Source organism: Rattus norvegicus, chromosome 12 (genome assembly GCF_021556685.1).
Source record: "Rattus norvegicus strain SHRSP/BbbUtx chromosome 12, alternate assembly SHRSP_T2T, whole genome shotgun sequence".
Taxonomy (NCBI): domain Eukaryota; kingdom Metazoa; phylum Chordata; class Mammalia; order Rodentia; family Muridae; genus Rattus; species Rattus norvegicus.
The window spans coordinates 47,355,237-47,375,542 of record NC_141545.1 but is presented as its reverse complement, the minus strand read 5'-3'; the positions used below and the strand labels follow the sequence as shown (position 1 = coordinate 47,375,542).

The window sequence follows — 20,306 nt, the reverse complement described above, 5'->3', positions numbered from 1 at the left end:
TTAGTGCCAATTAAATCTGAGGCATTAAAAGTAAGATGGCAGGGAATCCACGCTCGGCTTCTTTACCTGGGGCCGTGTTCCTTACATGGGGGAGTCGCCATGGAAACCCAAGGTTTGGACATTCATAAGCTCCTGGTAATTATGTGAAAAACTCCCCCGTGCTGAAAGGGGGCAGGAGGGACTGGGCTCTGCTAGCTCTGCTGGAGTTCAAAGTCAAGGCGGCCGATGCCATCTTCCCTGGCTAACAGGGACAGACTCAATTTCAGGTGCATTTTCAGGGTTGCAGGCCCAAGGTTTAAAGTCTGAAGGTGTATGCTACAGTTTCACTCGAGCACTACCCTGTGCCAGGCTCACGAGTCTGAATATAGGTCCTTGGTTATTTTATTTATTTTTTTGTCAAGTTGACACAAACCTGGGAGTCACCTGGGAAAGGGGGCACCTCAGTTGAGAGGATGCCGACATCAGATTGGCCAGTGGGCAAGTACTGATGCCTAAGGGTCCAGTCTATCATAGGTGGTGCCGCCCCTGGGCAGCTGGTCCTCCTAGGGTATGTATGAAAGCAGGAAGATGGAGACCTAGGGGGCACGCCAGTCCCCCACTTCACTTCCTGCTGCTGTCCACCTCGAGCCCCTCCCCTCGCTCCTCCTGTGATGGAGATATCCCCTCCCTTGGTTACTTTGGGCCAGTGTTCATCGCAGCAGCAGGAAGCACACTGGCACACTGACGCGGCTGGGGATGCCCATGAGGGCTGCGGGGCCTCAGTGATCTGAGCCTCGCTGGAGCAAGACGGGGGAGAGGACTGTGGGGCTGTTGACTTGGTACCACCCACTTCCTGCCATCTCTCAGTTTCCTGGAACATGTGAGGAGAAGGAATCCCAGCTGCACACTGCATGGAGTCACATGTGCATTCCTGTGAGTGCTTGTGTGTGTGTGTGTGTGTGTGTGTGTGTGTGTGTGTACACGTGCACACCTGTGTGCAGGCCAGAGTCAAACCCTTGGGTGCCATTCCTCAATAGCCATCCACTTCTTCCTTTAAGCAGGGTCTCTCATTGGGACAGGAGGGCTGTTTGACTTGACTAAACTGGCTATGTGTGAGCCCCAGGGAGCTTCCAGTCTCTGCCTCCCCAGCGCCTAGATTCTGAGCCTGTGCAGGGACCTGAACTCAGTTCCTAAGGCTTGTTAATGGTTGAGCCATTTCCCCGGTCCTTTGATCCCACCTTCTTTGAACCCTTGCCTTTGACCATGAACAAGAACAAAAGCAAAAGGGAACAAAACCCAAACCCCCAAAAGCTACTGCTACAGATGTAGGGAGCAGCCTGGTTAGTGCCAGGAAGCGATGAGCCTCTTTATTTCTGCTTCTGATGACTGAACTGCAAGTGAGGGCAGACAGAAGTTCTGCTGGAGTGTTTTCTTGGCGGTTCCTGGCTAATCCAGCAAATGCTGTCTTTGTACATTTGGCGGTTAGATTATGGGTCAAGGCAGGTCACTCTGCCTCTATGCTACCACAATCCCACCAGCGCTCGGCCCAGCCCCAGTCAGCTTAATCAGGATTGTCCTCAGGAGGTTTGGGTCCTGCTATGACCTCCCATGGCACCGTCTGAGGGAGATGTGTCCCCTCGTCTTCCTGAGTCTGACTCCTCGATTATCAAATGAAGCTTAGTGCAGTGCACACAGTTGTTCTGAGCTTGCAGGGATGTGATAGGCTTAAGATCTGCCTGTCACAATGGCCGCCTCCATGTGGACATGCGGTGAAGTGTCAGGTGCTGTGTGTTTCCCACTCCTACAGAGCTTTCTGCACACCCTGGGGCATGCCTTAATCTTCACCTCATTCTCTTCCGGTCATCCCAGATCCTCTTCTCCAGGCTTCCTCCAGAGCCCGTCCTTCTGGAAGCACTGGTTGGAGTCTCCCAGAGGCAGCCTGTGCCTGCTCTTTCTGTCACGCTCACCCTGCTTGGAATGGCTTATCCGACAGGAGCCTCTGCCTCTGGGCTTCTGGCTTACATCAGGGTTGAGATCCCGCTCTGCCCGCTGGTGTGAGCGTCCTGCATAAGATGTGCCAATAAATGGCTCAGAGCTTTTTTGTTTGTTTGTTTTTTTAGATTTTAAAAAGGAAAGGCATGAGGAGGGGCTCCAGCTCAATCAGCAGGTGAATGGAGAAAGTCTGGTATGTTCGCATCCCCAAGTACAATTCAGAAATAAAAGCAAGCACAGTCTGACATGCTTGGTCATGTGGGTGAGATTCAAACACATGTGGGATGAGAGAGGCAGCCACAGAAGAGCATGAACCCTAACCATCACATGACTGGAAGAAATGGGCCTACAGACATACAGTGTGGATGTTGTTTGGCTGGGGTGGGAGACGGAGGGGACCTCTATGTTTACAAGTATTGGGTTGGGTGGCAGTTACACGGGCACATGTATTTTGCCATACCTTATCAAGGCACAGAACCCAGGCATGTGTATGGTATTCCACATATGTGTGCACATTGTGGTGGAACTTATAGTTTGAAAAGATGGTTACAAATGAGCAGACTGGGGCTGGGGAGATGGCCCAGGGTAAAATGCTGGCTGCACAGGCATAAAGACCTGAGTTCAGATCCCCATCGGCCATTTAAAACCTGGGCAAGGCAGCACAGGTCTATAACCTTAGAGTGATGGGGTGGAGACGGGGCAGAGATGGGGCGATCCTCTGGGCTTGCCAGTCAGTCAAGGTCCCTACAAACTGGAAGTCTTGCATCAAGTGAGAGATCCCATGCTCCCCACAAAAATTTAAAAAGGTGGCAAGTTCTAGGGAGAGACACCTGATGCTAACTTCTGGCCCCTACACATGTACGTGCACCTGTGCACATCCAAGCACACAGATGCACACATGCACACATGTACACACACACACACATATACATACTCATACACACATAAACACACTCACACATATACTCACACATACACACACTCACACATACACACACTCACACATACACACACTCACACATACACATCATACACATTCACATACACACAAACATGTACACTGCCCCCACTCCCTACAGAACAGATTAATAGAACACACAGGTAAGAAGGACCAGGGAAGCTTGGGGTGAGGAAACGGGCACTGAAAGTCCTGGCAGCTGAGCACTGAGCTTTCTGAGAAAGGAGGGTGAGGGGTGTGGCTTATTTTCCTCACAAGACAGATGGGGAGGAAGATAAATAGCAAAGGCTTGTAATTTCAAAGTTGCTGGAGAGATGTGGAGGCAGAAGCGCAAAGGAGAGAAAATTCCAGAACAACGAGTATTTAGGAACTATAAAACAAATGCACAAAACCAAATGGCACTTTTACAGAAACACCGTACAAAAAAAGCCCTGCTCACTATAGTCTGACAAAAGCCAGTGAAAATGCCCCTTACAGCAAAGGAAAAACTTTTTAAGTCATGCACAAAGAGTGAAGGATTGTCTCAACACTGCGCTTGTGGGACACAGGGCTGATTAGCCGAGCAGGCAGGGCTGGTGGGTTCCAGCAGGTCAGGGTTCTGGCTGATGACCTCTCTGCTTCATGATTGGCTGGCAGATGTAAGCACCTCCTACTCCCGCTGTCACCCTCTGCTCCTGCAAATGCTACACTATGCGAGGCTGCAAGCTAAAATGGGCTCTTCCCCTCCAAACTGCATCTGCCACAGCCACTGATAGCAGGTGGTCTGTGCTGGGGTATGGGTCTGCACCTGAGGTAGGGCCACTGTGGATGACCAGAAGCATCTACCTGGGGTGACTAGGGGTGAATCTTCTGAGAAGCCAGATGCCAGACCACCCATCCTTCCTCCATGCAAGGCCTTTCAACGGGTGAACAAACGAGCCATCAGCAGCATGTTCCGTAGTCAAACCTTTCGTCCCCTAAACTGTTTCTGTCGAGTGTTTGATTACAACAACGTAAAAGTAATGCAGAGCGACCGAGAGATGACTGTGGGACAGGTGTCATTAAGGCAGCCTCTGTCTGCTCTAAGGCAGGCGGTGTGCGCTGAGGGCCATGACTCAAGCAGGCCAAAGGGTTAGAGAGAGAGAGAAAGAAAGTTCATGAGAGAGTCAGAGATCGCTTCTTCAACGGATCTTGCAGTGGGTGTGGTAACACGCACCTTTAGTTCTGGGTACTCAGGAGGCAGAGGCAGAGGCAGGCAGATTCATTTGAGTTCAAGGCCAGCCTGGTCTCTATAGTAAGTTCCAGGACAGCCAAGGCTACACAGTGAGACTGTCTCAGAAAAGACAGTGAAAGGAAGGAAGGAAGGAAGGAAGGAAGGAAGGAAGGAAGGAAGAAAGAAAGAGAAAGAAAAGAACTTGCTGATCTATCTTGCCTCTGGACCCAGCAAAATACTTAGGAGCTCAGAACACACATAAGTACCAACACTTAGTCTGGGTGCCCACCCTGGAGACTCAGCAGGACCAGGATATCCTAGTTACCCAAGGCTACCTCAAGTAGGGACTAACTCTAGCCCCATTTTGCAGATAAGAACACTGAGATTCTGAGATTATTCATCTGGGAGACTCCACAGGTAGGACTCCTGCTGTGCCAAACAGGGCCCTTCCTTTCACCTGTGTTAAACAGGAAGTGGGCCAGATGCCATTGAAGGTTGCGTTCTGGCTTTCTGGTAGCGTTGGGATTGACTGTCACCCACTGGCTCAGCTCCTGTTTGGGGTGCTTAACAGCCCCACCCCATCTGCTTTAAGAACAGTGGAGCCTTTCAGAGGTGGAGCCCGTCCTGTGGGTGGGCATAGGTGGTTCCACAGACCCAGTTCTGAGGGTACCCTCTGGTTTGTCTTTCCACCACGCCCTCCCTGCTGCGGTGGAGGAAATCTCTCTGAAACTGTGAGCAGAAATCTCTCTCTACCTTTAAGCTGATTCTGCCAGGGTTTTGGCCACAATAAAATGCACATTCCCCAGCATCGGCCCTTCGAAGAACTGGGGAAAGCCAATCGGAATGACTGGTCTGTTTAGAATGACTGCCCTGCTTTCACAACCCGGGAGAGGATTCTTTCTTCCGGTCCCTGTCAGCTTCCATTTTGCACCTATCTGAGCACAGAGCCAGTGCCGGGGCGGGGGGGGGGTCTTCCTGACTTTGAGGAGAAGCGCAAGGCCCCTGGGTGAGCTTGCACCCCATCCCACCTCTGCTTGAATCCTCTTGGCCTGTGGCACCCACTCCCATCCCCAACCCCAAAGTCAGTGCTATGCTCCGCTGGAACCAGGCTGGATAAAATCAAGAAATTATCTGCAGCAACACTGCCTGGTCTGCTTCCAGCCTTGTAACCAAGTTCTTTATCAGAACAACCCCCATCCTCAGCAGGCAGCACTGTGGGAAGCCCTGCATTCTGTGTGGTACTCTGAAGGAAATCTCCGTTCTCCTTGGTAAAAAGCAGACAGGCAACCTTCAGCAAAGGGCTACTGATGCCTAGGAGCCCAGAGGTCAGGTTCTTCCCCAGGACCACTGGGCTTATGGCCCTGTCCTTCATCATTGTGACACACGCCTCTCAATCTTGCCTAGTGATCTGTTTACCCAAGGTACTCAGTTACAGACAGATGCCCACCACAGTCCCGGGCGGATGGAAAGGTATTCACAGAACTGAGAGACGGGGTAGGGTGGGGTGCTTAGCAGTGGGTCTGGAACACTTGTTCCTTTGTCCAAACGGCCAGCTTGGCTTCTCTGTCTTTCCTCCTTTTAAACCTGTGAGATTGTTGAAACAATTAATTAAGCTAATTAAGCTAAAAGAAGAAAAAGGGTACTTTATGTATTGGTCTTCATTGTTACAATGACATGGGAGAGAAAGGAAGAGGGGGACGGAAGGGAGGGGAGGGAGGAAGACGGAGAGATAGAGATGGGAGGGAGGGAGAGAAGGAGGGAGGCAGAGAGAGAGAGAGAGAGAGAGAGAGAGAGAGAGAGAGAGAGAGAGAGATTGATTTAAGATCGAAGGCTCAGTCCTCACTCCCGGGAAATAAACACAGCTCTTTGCTTTCTCAGAAGCAACGCTTTCCCCTTCCTTGGACTCAGGGCTGCCTGCTTAGGTGGCACTTGGCCTCAGCCCAGCATCCCCTCCATCCAGACCCCTGCTGCCTGTCATTTAACTCCTGCCCTCTTAAGCCCCAGAAGAGGCTGTTATTCTTCCTAAGCAGACAAGGGCCAGATGACATCCAAAAAGGAAGGAGGAGGGCAGTCTGTGAGTAGCCACAGCCTGGCCTCTCATGGTTAAGAGTTCTGTGGTCAGGGTGGTTTCTCTACATATGCCTGTCACTTCTCACGGGGGTGACACAAGCTGGGAGAGCAAAGTTGGAAGCTGAGTTTGGAGAAACTCAACAAAACAATGAAGCCAAGCTTCTGTCCCAGGGACTGCCAGTGAGCATCTAGAGAGTGGGGGAAGGGTGGGGGTGGGGCATGTGGACCTTTGAGGGTGGACAGACCAGGTTTTGAGGGTTGATCTCTCCCTGAACAGTGGGCCTCTGTCTTAGCCACTGTTCTATTGATGTGAAGGGACACCACGGTCAAGGCAGCTCTTAATAAATGGCAGTGTTTAACTGGGGCTGACTAACAGTGTCAGAGGTTTAATCCATTGTCATCATGGTGGCAGGATTGGGGAACATGGCAGCACACAGGCAGAGTGAGTGCAAGAGAAGTAGCTGAGAGTTGTACATCTGGATCCACTGGCAGCAGGAAGAGAGAGCCACTGGGCCTGGCTTGAACTTTTGAACCATCAAAGCCCACCCCTAATGACACACGCTTCCTCCAGCAAGGCCACACCCCCAATGACACACATTTCCTCCAGCAAGGCCACACCCCCAATGACACACCCTTCCTCCAGCAAGGCCACACCCCCAATGACACACATTTCCTCCAGCAAGGCCACACCCCCAATGACACACCCTTCCTCCAGCAAGGCCACACCCCCAATGACACACCCTTCCTCCAGCAAGGCCACACCCCCAATGACACACCCTTCCTCCAGCAAGGCCACACCCCCAATGACACACCCTTCCTCCAGCAAGGCCACACCCCCAATGACACACGCTTCCTCCAGCAAGGCCACACCCCCAATGACACACGCTTCCTCCAGCAAGGCCATATATCTTTTTTTTTTTTTTGGTCCTTTTTTTCGGAGCTGGGGACCGAACCCAGGGCCTCGCGCTTCCTAGGCAAGCGCTCTACCACTGAGCTAAATCCCCAACCCAAGGCCATATATCCTAATCCTTCTCAAGTAGTGCCACTCCCGGATGACCAAGCGTCCAACTATATGAGCCAATGGGGGCCAGCCATTCTCATTCAAACCACCACAGCCTCCATTCAAGTCCCCCCCCCTTTTTTCTTCTGAGACCGTTTTCCTGCCTACAAAATGGAAGCGACATTGCCGTCCTCATAGGGTTGTCCTGAGACCTGAGGCAATGTCTGCTGCTCCCGTGGTATGATGCTGTGATGCCCTGGTGCACAGGAAGGAAAAGGACAGGCGTTGCTGCAGACTAGTGTCAGGTGCCACAGGTGGCAGGCCCAAGCACAGCAAGACAGACCTAGACAGACAGACAGACAGCTTCGTGGGAGTCTCCGAGCTCACTCCTTGGCTACCATGAGGAGGTAAGCAGAGTGGGCAGGGAGGGAGGGATTTGAGAAGCGATTGCCTCTGCACCAGCTTCTGCAATGCTGGGCTGAGACTACAGAATGAAGGACCATATTGGGGGGGGCTTGCAGCTGGGGGCTCGGTGGGCAGTGCCTCCCTAGAGAGCCTATACGCCGGGGCAGGCCAGAGAGTCTTCTGGGGGATGAAGAGTGGAAGCCGTTTGGTCGAGGCACTTCAGCAGTGTGTCAGTGAGAGCGTACTAGCGTGCCTCCTCTCGGCAGAGAGCTTTTCTATGGGAATGTATGACTTATTGATGGCTACACCGGGGAAAATGTCTCTGCCATCTACATCAGTGATTAACTGTCTATGTCCTCCCCGTGGGGTGGGACCTGATGACTGATTCCCCATCCCAGGGTGATGATGGGCTCCGTCCCAGGACAGTCATGCGCAGCTCGCTGGGCTACACTCAGGCATCCCACAGGCAGTTTAACAAGAGGAAGGGGGTCTAACAAGAGAGGGTGACAGGGATGAACATGGCTGAGATACATCAGGCACACGTATGAGTAAAGCCCAAGGAGGCCCATTATGATGTATATTTAACATATGCTAATAAAACACTAAAAAATATAAGGAAGGATCAAGGTTGCCTGTGCCTGCTCCCACAGACTCTGTGGGCTGGCCCCCAACTCACATGGTCCTCCATCCATCCCATGGTGAGGACGCCGGGTTCATGTTCTCCCAGGTTCCCTGATGCCTTCCCTGAGCCTTGAGACACCTCCTTTAAAAGGTCTAAAAATATCTGAGAGCATCTTGATTAGCAGACAAGTTCTGCTAATAAGCAAGAGGGACGTAGGTGACAACCCTGTGCTAATTACCTTTTGGGCATTTGCTTCAAGGGCTCTCGGGAAGGGAACATTGCTGGCTGCATCACCCTCTTGGCGCCTTCTCCTGCATGCATATGAAACAAACAGCTGGAGAGCCGTGTCTCTGGAAATGTCAGTGTCTAAACATTCTAATTCCTGGTATTTGTGGGCCACTGGCTTTGATCCCTCCACAGCAAGAGAGGGAGAGGTGATTACCCCCAGTGAGCGCTTCCTGTACACCAGGGACATTTCTGAGCATGACGTTGACAGTCCTTCCAACAAACCAGTCAAATGGGGGAGAGGAGGAGACTGAGGCACAGGGAGTCACTTGCCCATGGGGGTGGTGATGGTTAGTCCTGACTGGGAGACGCACCACACCTCTGGGGGGTTTCTGTTGAGTGTTTCCAGGAAGGGGCGAGTGAGGAGGGAAGACCTTTCTTCACAGTGGGCAATCTGAGTAGGGTAGAGTCTGCTTCATGTACATGAGGCCCTGGGTTTCATCTCTAGTATCCTGGCCACTCTTCCCACCTCCAAATGACGTCCAAAGAATCAACAGTGACCCCTGCCTGCTAGTAGGGACATACCTCTCCTTAGAGAGCATCTTGCTCCAGTTTCTTTGGCCTTTTAACATGGAAGGGATACCACAGCTGCCCCCTCTACCCCACAGGGAGCTTCCGGACCTTCGTGGATAGATAGATCAGTACTGTTGAGGCAGGGGACTGATCTGGGTGTTCCCCATTCCAGAGTGCAGCTAGCCATTCTGGGCTCTCCAGACCCTGTTATGTAACAAATCCTTTTATGGTGTGCATCCTGGGCCCCAAGAGTTGACTCAGCTGTTAAGAGTGCTTACTGCTCTTGGAGGGGGCCTGGTCTCAGTTCCCAGTACCCACATTGGGCAGCTCACAGCTGCCTGTGACTCCCAGGGGGCTTCAATGCCCTCTTCTGGTCTCTAAGGGTTCCTGCACGCACGTGTGTATGCACATACATGTGTACAGGCACACATGCACATAAATATGGCTATCAACCATCTTGGCGTACATCTTGGCATACACATACATTCTAATTGGTTCTGTTCCTCTAGAGAAGCCTGCCACTCGCCAGTTTGCTATCCCTGTGGAACAGCCAGCGTAGACTGGGACAGGTGGATGGGATGTCGTGGGTCCCTGCTCAGGTGGGATCTACAACTGCCTGAGGATATGCATGCAGATGTGGAAGGTTACCCCAGACAGACTCTCAGGGGCTTCTGCCCTGTGCATGGGCACTTTCTGAATGTTCTGTTCTCTAAGCCACGTGGCCAGGTATCAGGGAGAAAAAGTGATCAAATTTACAAAGCTGAGTGCTTATTTTTTTTAAACAAACAAAAACCCTATAGGTCAGAGCTTAGATTCAGAAGGAATTCATTTAACTGGATATACCTAGATTATCCAACCCAATTAAGCTGTTAAATGATCAGCCTCTCTGCCTCCCCACTCGGCCTCCTCTTCCTCATCCCTCATTAGCTGGGCTGATCGGCTCCGTTCCTTTAGCTAGCAGGCCTTGGCAGTGTATTGACCTGGAATCAAAACAGGCCTTTCTTAGGAACAAGCTCTAATTAGAAACGGCATGCACCAAGAGGGCTCTGTTTGGGAAGTTGACTGCTTGTTTTCTTGCTTCCTTCCCCGTGCCAGAAGCCTGACAGCATATTTTAGCGGGATCTCAAGAAAATGCAAATGTCCTTGTCCGTGGTCACGGGCACAGTCAGATTCTCATGCACGGTGCCTGAAGCTAAGCTTGGCATTCTCCTTTTCCTGTCAGAGACGTTTCTGAATATACTCCTTGGGAACTTGCTCCAACAGATGCCTCTCTGAGAGTGGGCTCGCCTCCTGCTCTGGTGTTACCACAGCTCGCGAGGCTCCTCTCAGCAATGCAGGTTCTCCGAAGTTATTTGGTTTGGGATTGAGACCTCGACTGCATCATGTGCTTATGAGAAATACTGTCAGTGTGCTGGAATGAAGGATTACCTAGGAGGTAAACCCCTGGGCACATCTGTGAGGGGTGATATCCGAGGTGGGAAGACTCTCGGGCAAGTGTGGGCGGCACCAGTCCCCAGGCTGGGGTCCTGGGCGACTAGACAAGAGAATGATATGACCCCTAGAATGGATCACTGTCCACTTTGTGGTTAAGGGTCCAGTGTGAACAGCCTCCTCGAGCTCCAGTCATCATGGCGTCTCTAACCCACCCTCCACCTTCCACCCTGTAACTGTGACCTGAAATAAACCAGTCACCAGTCCTCTCGTAAGCTGCTGCTGTCTGGCTATTTATGTCAAAGCACCCTGAGATGTAGCTAGAGCAGGAGCGAGCAGGAGCCCACTCTAGGGCTCAGGTTCCTCATCTCTGCACAGAAGTCATGATCTCATCTGCTCCATGGGACTGAGGGGTAGTGGTGCCCAATAGGTCGGAGCTCGTTACACTGCTTTCCCCAGTCAGGACACCGCAACAGGGGCCAGGAAGGTCCAGGTCAGACCCTCTGCTTAGGTGAAGATGAAGGAGTTCACACGGGTCCCCCAGAGTCATCCAGACAGGCAAGCAGGAGAGCTGGGAGCCAGGGCTCGCCCTTCCAGGCAAAGGGCTGGGCTGTTCCGCCACCATGTGGACTTTTGGGAGCATCAGGACATGGAAAGGCATGGGCTTGGTGGCTTCTGGTGATGGTGTTGAGAGGTAGCTCTGACTCGTTTCCTTCCTGGGTTCCTGTGGCTCCTCTTTCTGTCTCAAGCGGAATTGGTTTGGTTTTGATATTAATGGATGCTGTTTGTGAACCAAGCAGCTCCTGGAGAGAGGGGTCTGCTTCAACCAAAGCTAGACCCTCATCCTGAAGGGAAGGAGGAAGGGAGGGAAGGAGGGAGGGAGGGAGAGAGAGACTGACTCTGTGTGTATGTGTGTGTGTATATAAGTATATGTGTGTGTGTGTATGTGTGTGCATGTGTATATATATGTATATACATGTGTATGTGTATGTTTGCGTGTATATATGTGTGTTTGTGTGTATGTGTTTGTGTTGTATGTGTATGTGTGTGTTTGTGTGCATCTATGTGTGTGTGTGTGTGTGTGTGTGTGTGTGTGTGTGATGACTGTCTCTCTGTATGCATGTGCATTTGTATTTATGTAGTAGTGAGAGTTTCGGGTTTTTTTTTTTAACAACCCAGTTATGTTATGTGAATTTGTGTTTTAATCCATGATGTGGAAATTGCTTCAGTTTGTCCATGGCTACTGACTGTGACTGTCTGGTACTCTAGGAGGGGGGTGATTTTGGCCATCAGCAGCAGTTTGGGGGATTCTGAAGAGGGAATACATTTCAGAGCACCGAAGGGGCAGGAGGCACTCTGAAGAAGGCGGCTGCTGCTCCCCCTGATGCTACTCCTCCTGCACAACTGGTTGTTTTTGGATTATGTGTGTGTATTCACACATATATGCACATGGGTTTATGGGTGGAGGAAGGAGGAGGAAGATGAGGAAGAGAGCCACTTCTATGGAGAAGAGACCATGAGGCAGAGAACCATAAAGGACCTTGTTCCTTGGAACATAGCAATAATGGATGCCCCTGATTGCCTCCCGTGTACTACGAAATTAGTATTTGCTTTGTCCTGATGTCTCACAGTACCCAGTCTGTGTCTATCCAATGTTCAAGGTTCAGGTCACTCAAATCTCCCTCCCTGAAGGCACCGTGCAAGCTTTCAAAGGAGGAAGGCAGCCAGGAGTCCGACCCAGCTATGACACCTCTGGGCCACACCAGTGACCAGTGAGGCATTGTGGCATGGCTGCAGTAGTGGCACATGTACCTCGGCAGCGGCCAACAGCTCTTTAGCTGAAGTTAAGAACCATTCAACAGGAGGGAGGCTAAGCCTGGTGCTAGAAACCTGGCTGACTACCCAGTGCTGGCAAATTCATGGTTGGTTGTTGGAGAAGAATCCGCAACCAGTTTATTAGTTCAGCATCATCCCTAGCAACCGTCCATGAACGTCAATCCTCACGCCCACAGAGAAGTGTAGACCTCACCCCTCATCACGGAAACTTCTCTTTGCAACAGATGGAGGCCACTACAGAAAACCACAACCAATCGAAACGCAGAGTTACAGAGCCCGGTCTCGGTGGATATGACACCTGCAAAACACCCCAGCACCTAAGGCTTGGGGAGGGGAGGGATCATTGCAGAAGAGGGTGCGGAAAGACTGTAAGAACCAGAGGATCTGGGAGTTTGCTGTGGGATCCTGTTTCCTGGTAACATCAGGAGCCACGCCCACTGGGTGTCACCAACATGGCCGCCGAAACGTGAACGGAACAAGGAGGGCTCCAAAGGATGTGCAGAACGGATGGAGGGAAGCGCGCGAGGCCTCAACCCTGCACAAAGAACTACAGGCAACCAAGGAAGGTTGGGAGTGGGAGAGGTGGCCCCTCCTGGGGAGGACACACCAATTGGTGCTCCAGGGCCAAACTGTCAGCCCCATAACATAATTCAGGTAGCATTATAGGAGCTGGAGGGGTATTTAGATATATACAAATACACATATATTTTTCTACTAATTGTTGTATATATGTATATTTACATATGTATATATGTATGTATACATGTACACACACATATACATGCACACACGTGTATATACATATATACATGCACACATGTGTACATACACACGTACACGTGTACATACATATATGTATATATGTACACATGTATATATATATATATGTAGAAAATAACAAGAGGCCATGAACTTGAAGGAGAGCATGAAGGGCTTACCATATGGATGAGGAAAGGGAGGGAAAGGGAGAAATGCTGTAATTAAATTATAATCTCAAAAAATAAATTTGAAAAAATCAGGATACACGCTTCTTTATGTAGTCAGCTCTTGGACGCTATGGCTTCTGCATCTATGTATTCCCCCAACTGTGGAGTTCCAGAAACATTTGAAACATCTCCGTTTCTACTGAGGACGTAATGGTCCCTGAACAATGCAGCCCAGCGTGGCAGTGGTGCCCACAGAGGTTGCATTGGGTTGGGTCAGGTATGTGTAAAGTCCCGTGAAGTTATAGCAGCCATTCAAGTGGGTGTGTGCAGGTTTGGTGCAGACACTGTCATCTGTCACTTTGTGTCGGGAGTGTGTGGGTTTGGATTGTGAATGGGGTCCTGGTGGCATTACCAAACCTCTTTGATTGATAGTCACTTATGAGGATTCTCTCCAACAGGAGTGTGGGATCCTTCTTGCCCCTGAGCTACAGCATAGGAAACATTTGTTGTACTTGCCTCACAAACCATCCCAGCTCCATGGTCTTTGAGAAGCCTCAGGCCACCTGCAGGTCACTAGACATGGATGGCTTTCAAGTTCTTACATAAACTTTCGACAGCATACATCCCAGTTTGGGCAGAAACATTTGAGATCTGTAGCTTCCCCTCTCCCCCAGAAGATGTCCCCGGTGGGGTTTGAACATAGGAACTCAGAACAGGAAAATGGCACTGTCTCATGATAGAAGGTAACCCCATCGCCAGCGACGATGGGTTTGAATTTAGAAAGGTCTCAGAGGGGGTAAACTATGTTGGTTTGTTCAGTCTGAGAAAGGTATAATCGGTTCTGTAGGATTTTTACATAAATGGTAAATGCCCCTCAATGCTGAAATCCTGTGTGGGTTCATTGAAACATTTGGATTCAGTGGTGCCGCCTGAGGTGTGGAGAATGTGCAGTCATAGGAAGGTCAAGATGGTGTGTCCTGGGGTTGGGGATTTAGCTCAGTGGGCCCAGCTCCAAAAAAAGAAAGAAAAAAAAAAAGATGGTGTGTCCTACAACCATGCCATGGCCTGATTAAACAGTCCCTGCACTGTCCCTGATGACCCAGCATTCACCATGTCTGGTGTGCACTTGGGTTCCAGGTCAGCTAGGTGGGTAGTTGCTCCACAGGGAGACGCTATTCCTCCCCGCTGCACTTGTTTCTCAGTCTCCCTGCCCTGTAGTGTCTGCTGGAGATGACTTGGAAAAGGAAGCTTTAGTGTGGCTTATGGCAGGGAGGGCGTGTTCTCAGATCACATCATGGTGGCCAGGAAGCAGAGAGAAGCCCATGCATGTACATGCACACGAGCGCGTACACACACACACACATACACACACACACACACACACACACACACACACACTTCATCCCCTGGAAGTGTGCTCACACCTGCTGTGACAACCAAGGCTGAAGGTCACCCTAGGCCCTCATATGGCTTTCCTAGGTACCACTGTGGGCAAATGCAGTCACTGGTGTGTGGCTGGGATACGGATTTTCAACCCGTGCATCGAGTCCCCCTTGACAAACCTCTGTCTCTAAAACCATTTACATTACAACTCATCACAGTAGCAAAACTGTTAATAAGTAGCAATAAAACAATGTTATGGGTGGGGGTCACCACAACATGAGGAGCTGCATTAAAGGGGCCATAGTGCAGGAAGGCTGAGAACCAGTAGGCTAGGACAAGGATGCCTTTCTTTTTCAGATCCACCCGTCGGCGCGTGTCTAAGGAGTGAGTCCTGGTGTTGGAGGTTTTATGAGCTCATTTGTATCAGTCACTAATGATCTGTCAACCCAACGCCATCTCCAACACAACCATCTGCCTCCTGCCTGGCTTTCTGCATCAGGGTTAGAGAAATCGTCCTAGTCACTCTTACACTGAGAAAAAAAAAATGGCAACACTATCCCAGCAAATGAGACAGAGGGCGGAGGTAAGCCGGGATGTTTCTTGACTTGTTTCATCCAAGGGACACACAGGGCTCTTGGCTTTGAGACCTGGAGTTGGGGTAGTCATTTTGTAACCAGCGGAAGAGGTTGTGGCATTCCAGAGCTATTGAATTGATACAGAAACTGCCCGCCTCCAGACTCCTTACCATGAGAGAAGCAAATTCATGTTTATGTCGTTTATGTCACCCTGGTGGTTTTTTTTTTTTTTTTTTTTGGTTTTTTTTTTTTTTGTTTGTTTTGGTTTTTTTTTTTTTTTTGTGCTTGTAGCCTGCAGTGGTCCTAATCAATACATGGTGGTTTCCTTTGATTTTTCTGGATAACGTGTGGCTCTCCACGGGACTTCAATGTGAGCGATGGGACCAGGCCCAGGGCTAAATCCAAGGGACCTGAACTATGCTCATGGGCACCCTCTTTTTAATTAACTAATTAATTAAAGTAATTATTTTGAGACAGAGTCTGGTTTTACAGCCCAGGCTGGTCTCAAATTCATGATCTCTCCAGTCAGAGCTTTCCAAGTAGTTGGAATCACAAGCCTGAGCCATCCTCCATGGCTGTTCCCTTCCCTACAACCTAAAGGTTCAAACTGAGTCAGAATTTCTGCCACCAGGGTGAACTCCTCAAAGGTGTCTTAGCTCCCATGCAAAATGGAAACGGGCCCAGACCTGCACTCTCTGCCTCTCCCGGAGCTGGAATCTGGCCTTGCTCTCCATGGGGCGCACTCTACTGTGAGCTTCTAGACCTTGCGCTGGTGGTGGGTAGAGCGTCAGACTGGTGGTGGCATTCGTGGCCAGCCAGAGAAGAGAGAGAGCACAGCCTACAGGCCTGAGACGTCACAGCACCTCTCAGGTATCTGTCTAACTTTTTAAGATGCCCACCCTCATGGACCCCAATTCCATTCAACCCGGATCACAGATTCGCACTCTGGACAGGTCTGAAGGGGGATGGACTTCAAAGGCAGAGTGACCCCCCACCCCCTACAGCTTACACTGCAGGAGGAAGACTTTCTGCTCTGTCTCTCTCCTTCCTCCCACAGCCGCCCCCTCCCCCTCCTGCACAGCTGCTTTGAGGAGGGACAAAAAGCAGCCTAATTCTAGTCCACTGCAGAGCTTGCCTATCCCTCATCAGGAGGAATTGGACCAGCTCCTCCCTGCCTCCTGATTGATCACCGAGAGGAGTTGCTGTCACAGGGTCGGCAATTAGACACGGTGAAGGTTCACTATGGTGGATGGTACCAGGCCGGAGCATTAGGCCATGAAGAAAGAGAGATAAAGAGGGGTGGGAGGGACGGAGGGAGGGAGGAAGGAAGAAAGAAAAACAAACCAAGCCGGGAAATTGCAATTGCTTTGTTCAGTCACCATAGGTCCCCTTGGAGAGAGAAAAGGCTCCCTGCTATTTTCCTAGCCTACATCTTGCCTGGCACACAAGGGCTGCCTCCCTCCCCCACCCCACCAACCCCCAGCATTAAATCACAAATGGTCATTAGGTAATTTACTGCTTTTTCAGGGTAATCAGAGATTCTGTGCAGGGGTGTGGCGTCCTTGATTAGAGGGGCTCACCTGGCTCCTACCTGCCCTTTACCACAGTTCCTCCTGTCTGTTGGGAGAGGAGAACCACAGCAGAGCCTGTCCTCCTGCTAGCTGGGGTCCCTCAGGTGGGAGAGAGGGGTTCTGAACTGCCTTGCCCCTCCCTCTTGGGGTATAGGCACTCTTCGTGCAGGGTGAGCTGGGGCCAGTGCCTCTTCAGGTCTGCTTAGTATCAAGAGTCCTGCCTGGATCCTCATTCCCTCTGTTTGCCTGCTCAGTTCTTAGGAGAGGACCAGACCTCAGGGCTCTGCAGGCTCCAGAGTCCCCATGGATAAGACCTTAACCCTCCAGTCATTAATGAGATGAGATATCACCATCCTGGCGCTGACATTACCCCCACAAACCCATCCCTTCCATAAGCAGTGGTGTCAGGGTGGGAGCCTTTCAACGGAACTTCATCTATAGTGAGAGGCACACCATGTTCTGCATTTCATAATCTCTGAGAGCAGCAGCTCATCCTGTCACCTCACTAACTGGTGGAGCTTGCTTTCATAGTGATGCAAGATGAATGAATGAATGAATGAATGAATACATAAACGAATAAAATCCAAACCCATCAAAAAACAGAAGCTTGGAAGGTTCTACTTTTTCTAAAGAAATGGGGACCGGCGAGATGGCTCTGTAGGGTAGAGGGGCTTGCTGCTCAAGCCTGCTACCCGAGTTCTACCAGAGCCCAGGTACAGATGGTAGGTCAGGATTTCCTTTCCGTGAATCCTGTGAATACTCACATACTCAGAGACCTCACCCCAGGCCATGCACCCTGAGAACAGTAAGTGCAGACTTAGAAGTGGCACACGTATTTCAAAAAAAAAAAATTGCAGAGGGAGGGATGGAGAGGAACAGATTGGCCTGAGGTGACCCTTAGGGTGGGGCTGAAATCCATGCGGGTTGTTGGAGAATCTACTCACGTTTGTATTACTGAGGTGGGAGGAGGTTTCCCCCAGAGTATTTTGGGGGGGGGGAATCTGGCCAAGTTTAAGGTGTTCTTTTCTATCTTTGGGTTGATGACAGCAAGGCAGCAACTCCAGGAACCAGGAGCCAAGGTCACCACCCTTCTAGAATGTGCAGAGTCTCATAAGGCCCTTAAGCACAGCTCGAAACTCTTTGGAAAAAGTAAAGCTATTTACCTTTGCGGAATACTTCAGACTGAGCGGTCATTTTCTTCAGACCCACTTCCTACAGTCAGAGAACACTTCTGGGGAGTCTGCCCAGACACGCCCTCTGTACCTGCTCTGGGTCACAACCAACTCAGGCCTCGCTCTCCCTCTGGTCCTGCTCTGCCAGGAAGTTTGGTCCCAGAGGGGATGCTCTGGGGCAGACCCACTCAGTGGAATATTTAGAGATGACAGGAGAGGCCCGAGGCTGAATGCTGGAGAGGGACCATCCCCAGTGGGCAGAGTGAGGAGGAGTGAACCAACAATGTACAACTATTTTAAGAGGAGCAGTCTAGGGATCGGAGAGATGGCTCAGAGGTTAAAAGCACTTGCTATTTTTTCCCCCCAGGGGACTAGGGTTCCATTCTGTGAACACACACACAGGGCAGCTCACAATCATCCTTAACTCCAATCCCAGGGGATCCAGCGCTCTCCACGGGTATGAGGTACGCATACAGTGCACATCTAAGCATGCAGGCAAAGAAAGATTCATAAGCACAACACAAAAACAACAAAATCTTAAAAAGCTAAAGACGCTTGGAACATTCTGGGCCATGTATAAAGTGGCGAGCTTGAAAGTTTCCCCATGAGCTTTTACTGAATCCCTGGGGGTAGAGCAGCTGGTATCCCCCACTCCCTCCCTTGGCTAACCATGGCAGAGTAAGACTTCAAAGACATCAATGTTAAATGTACTTAAACCATCATCTACACCAGTTAAGACATTTGCATCTAGAAACCCTTGACCCCAGTCGGTACCAAGGACATAATCACGTGCCTCACACCCACTTATACACAGCCGCAATGATAGTCTCCATATTTGAGTCTCTTACTCTTTCTACTATTTTGGCCCATCTCGGTCTCATGGGGGAGAAAGAGAGGCTCAGAGATCTGGAGAAACTTGCCTGACAGCTTGCAAACAGCCAGCCTACCCTGCAACCCCGTCCCCGCCCCCAAAATGGGACACCCTTGCCCCCAACCTCCACAAAGTGATAGGAAGGGCTCGTGTCTCCAGCCCAGTGGATCTCTGGAACTAAGTTCTGTGATTCTAGTCTACAATTCATCTTCATTTCTCCCCGACTTTCTACAGTGTCTCTATCAATTTAGTCCATCAGTTTGGAATTACTGCCTAATGGGATAGGCCCAGCTTGCAGCTCTGATCCATGTTTTCATTCGCTGTGCGAAGCCAACCATTGAGAGCAACAGGGATGTCTGGACAAGTTAATTATACCTAGGCCCTCGTACATATCCACCCCCCCACCCCCCCCTCTCCCGGGCGAGCCTGCACCTAATCCATTGCTCTTGTTTTGCAGAGAGATAGTAGCTTACCTGGGTCAGCTGATCTGAGCCAGAAAAGAGCCAAATGGCCTTGCTGGGGACTCTTTGTAACTTTTTGGTGGCTGGCGCTTTGGTCATCTTGAGGAAAAAAATAACTTCAGTCTTTAAGCCGGTACCTCCACTGAAAGGCTTTTTGTTGCTTTTCCCAGAATCTTGCCTTCAACACTCACTGGTGTGAAACAGTCCAGAAAGTTCTACCAGGTCCCCAAGTCCCAAGTTCAGGGACTGCAAAGAGGTTTCTCTCCGAGGACTTGTTTTAAAGCTGAGCATCTGGGTAAAGAAGTCCGACTAGGCCCGAGCAGGCAAACCTGAGACTATTTAACTCGCACAAAATCAGTTTTATAAGTCTTCCCTATTTTAAAGGAGGAGATATGTTTCTCCTATACGCAAAATAAAATGTAAATTGAAAAAAAAATAAAACTCTACAGAAAAAAGTCCCACCCTCGGCCAGCGAGACCAGGGACTAAGGCGGGCCCCACCATGGGGCTCGGCCTTGGGGCTTAAAACTGCCAGGTAGGGCACGCTCGCTCGGTTACCTGGCAACCGGACGCCAAGGAACGCCTTCGCTTCCTCCGCGGCCGGGATTGGTGGAGACCTAGGCCCCAACTGTTCTTGGTTGCTGGAAAGGGGCTCTGAGCTGGTGGCTGGCCAGAGAGCCACAGTTGAGGAGGTGTTTAACTTTTTCTGCTCAGGCTGGAGGACTCCAGTCTTCTCTCTCTACTCGCCTATAAGGTTTCTTCCTCTCAAAGTCGGTTTCACCTGTTGCTGGTCTCCAAGAGCCTTTTCTCAGGTTTTATATTAAACCCTCCCATGTGTGCCGCGGGCTCTGCAATTATCAGCCATAGGTGCCTATTCTTCCCTCCTGAAAAAGCCCCTACAGGCCCGTCAAAGCCCACATACAGATACAGCTTTATGCACATGCCCATTTATGTGTATTTACGAGTATAAGTACACGCGTGTGGGCGTGACGTTGATCCGGGAGCCTACAAGATACGATGTGCTGTTTGTGCGTTTCACAATACAACATCACTGAACTGCCTGAC

The 20,306-nt window shown here is 50.5% G+C and overlaps 1 protein-coding gene and 1 long non-coding RNA gene across 4 annotated transcripts in view; one reads left to right on the top strand and one right to left on the bottom strand.

Moving 5' to 3' along the window:
- Ccdc60 (coiled-coil domain containing 60) overlaps positions 1-19,771 on the bottom strand; it is a 165,145-nt gene extending 145,374 nt beyond the window's left edge. For both annotated transcript variants that reach the window (NM_001439835.1, NM_001034945.3), the window contains 1 exon segment: positions 19,255-19,771. In NM_001439835.1, the coding sequence (NP_001426764.1) occupies positions 19,255-19,341 (87 nt within the window). In that variant the 5' untranslated portion in view covers positions 19,342-19,771.
- On the top strand, positions 680-17,577 carry LOC148002350 (uncharacterized). 2 transcript variants are annotated; one of them, XR_015634865.1, is made up of 5 exons: positions 680-912; positions 2,100-2,164; positions 14,950-15,175; positions 15,799-16,037; positions 16,225-17,577. It is a non-coding gene; the product is annotated as an uncharacterized LOC148002350 (long non-coding RNA). The 2 variants fall into 2 exon arrangements; XR_015634864.1 differs by lacking the exons at positions 680-912; positions 2,100-2,164 and adding an exon at positions 10,058-10,451.
- Positions 19,772-20,306: the final 535 nt, after the last annotated feature.